The sequence below is a fragment of the Babylonia areolata genome, chromosome 4 (assembly GCF_041734735.1).
Source record: "Babylonia areolata isolate BAREFJ2019XMU chromosome 4, ASM4173473v1, whole genome shotgun sequence".
NCBI lineage: Eukaryota > Metazoa > Mollusca > Gastropoda > Neogastropoda > Buccinidae > Babylonia > Babylonia areolata.
The window spans coordinates 3,955,646-3,958,223 of record NC_134879.1 but is presented as its reverse complement, the minus strand read 5'-3'; the positions used below and the strand labels follow the sequence as shown (position 1 = coordinate 3,958,223).

General features: G+C 42.6%; 1 protein-coding gene across 1 annotated transcript in view; it reads left to right on the top strand.

Moving 5' to 3' along the window:
• The window catches only part of LOC143281370 (uncharacterized), a 3,302-nt gene extending 1,274 nt beyond the window's left edge, over positions 1-2,028 (top strand). The window contains exons 2-4 of the mRNA XM_076586574.1: positions 127-239; positions 1,828-1,905; positions 2,023-2,028. Of these exons, the coding sequence (XP_076442689.1) occupies positions 127-239; positions 1,828-1,905; positions 2,023-2,028 (197 nt within the window). The remainder of the gene's footprint in view (positions 1-126; positions 240-1,827; positions 1,906-2,022) is intronic.
• Positions 2,029-2,578: the final 550 nt, after the last annotated feature.

The following is a 2,578-nucleotide window of genomic DNA, read 5'->3' as shown; positions in this document are numbered from 1 at the left end:
TGAGCTACTGATACTGATACTATTCACTACTTAACTGAGACAGTAGAAAATCTGTAGGTCAGAAGCGGTTTCATGATGATGGTGATGATGATGATGATGTGTGTGTGTGTGTGTGTGTGTGACCAGGTGTGTTCGTCACCCTGTTCGGCCTGTGCTATGCCTTCAGTCCCAGGTTCTGTCACCGCTTTGTGGGTTATCTGGAGGAGGAGGCGGTGAAGACTTACACCAAGTGTCTGGAGGTATGCTGCCTGTCTTCTTTGATATGGACATTTATATAGTGCCTATCCTCGGTCGTTAGGGCCCAACACTCAGCTTATATCACAGATTGGCATAAGTCTACAGTTGGGCCAACAGCAAAGTGAGAGCTGTGTCATCAATGGTTTCTCCATTGCAGTGGGAAATAATTTACAGCTTAGTCATTTGTGAAGGACTTTGGCTGTCATACTAGGAGGCAAGATTGCACTGGTTCTTAGCGCTGCAGCGTTGGGGGCTAGATGGCCTTTGGGAACCATCCCAACACCGACCGTCCTAAAATCCTTTTTGCCAAGAGAGTGGGGATGTAACTTGGGCAAGACACTCTCTGCTATAATCAAATTCTAGCCCAAATAGTCGGGACTGCAGTCGCCTCCTCTGCCGTATTGATGATGATAGTTGGACATGACTGACTATCATATATCCTCGGTCAGAGACCAAGCTCTAAGCACTTTACAAACTCAGGGTCATTTGCACAAAAGACTTTTTTCCTGAGTAGAGCCCTCTCAAAATCCTTCAGCATCCACTGGGACCCGAGGATCGCATCCAGCAGCATACCACCTCTCCAACTGCAGGACGCTGTACAGACAAAAATCTTTCTTTCCTCGAACAATAACAAACTGGAACAGCCTTCCTGCTGAGACTGCTCTCAGCACAACCCTGGAAGGCTTCAAATCCCAAATCTGATCACCTCCCCCCCCCCCACCACCATACCTCCCACCCCTCACCCCCCATCCCCTGGCCCAGCAACCTCTACCTCAGGAAACCACAAAAACACGCAAACCCCCCTTATAGTCTACAGAATCTTCAAAATGATAAAGGCGGTAGTCAAGGGAAAGAAGAAGAAGACTGACAACTACCATTGACCACTCATCAGACATTTCCTGTGTCATTCAATCAGATTTCAGGCACACACACTTACACACTCAGACAGACATGTAACATTTTTACCTGTATGACCATTTTGTTTATTTATCCCATCAAGTAGGCAGCCATACCCTGTTTTCAGGGGTGTGCATGCTGGGTATTTTCTTGTGTTCATAACCCACTGAATGTTGACATGGATTGCAGGATCTTTAACGTGCATATTTGATCTGCATGTGTATACACACGAAGGGGGTTCAGGCACTATCAGGTCTACACATATGTTGACCTGGGAAATCAGAAAAATCTCCACCCTTTATCCACCAGGCGCCATTACTGAGATTCAAACCCAGGACCTTCAGATTGAAAGTCCAATGCTTTAAACACTCGACTGTTGAGCCAGTCTTATTCTGTTGTGTTATGCTAACATGGATTGCAAGATCTATAACTTGAGTATTTCATCTTCTGCCAGTGTATACACATGAAGGGGGTTCAGGCACTGGCAAGTCTGCACTTCTAGTGACCTGGGAGATTGGATAATTCTCCAGTTAACCTTAATCAACCCACAAGGCAATGCATCCGGAATTCAGTCTCAGAACCCTCAGATTAAAAGTCATTCTTTAATCACTTGGATATTGCACTCGTTATTCTTCATGTTTAAAGTGTGTGTGTGTGTGGTGTGTGTTGTGTGTGTGTGTGTGTGTTTTGCAGGACATTGATCATGGCCCCATGAAACACTGGCAGACAAAGACTGCCCCAGATGTGGCTATTCGCTACTGGAAACTGCCCGTAAGTAATCTGTACACGGGAAACGTAGCTGAATTTGCATACTTGAGTGTAAAAAAAAAAAGGGGGGGTAAGTTTGTGTGTGTTTCTTTGTTTGTTTTTTTGTTATGCTTACACCAGGATTGATTTATATAAGTGTTCTGTTGAAGGATATTCAGATTTGGGATTCATGGCACACTACTATCAATTGTTATATATATATATATATATATAAGCTAGTCCGCTTCGTTTGTCATGTTTGGTAACGAATTGTTGTGGATTGAAAGTGAGTTAAAACAATGCTGTACAAAATTTCAGAACCATACTGCAAAGTTAATAGCAACACAACACTATGCAATATCATCATCATCGTCATCATGCTTCTTCTTATTATTATTATCATCATTATCATCATCATTATTATTATTGTTATCATCATCATCATCATCATCATCATTACCATTATTATCATTACTGTTAGTATTATTATTGACTCACTTGTGTAAACAAAGTGAGTCTATGTTTTAACCCGGTGTTCGGTTGTCTGTGTGTGTGTGTGTGTGTGTGTCTGTGTGTCTGTGTGTCCGTGGTAAACTTTAACATTGCCATTTTCTCTGCAAATACTTTGTCAGTTGACACCAAATTAGGCATAAAAATAGGAAAAATCCAGTTCTTTCCAGTCATCTTGTTTAAAACA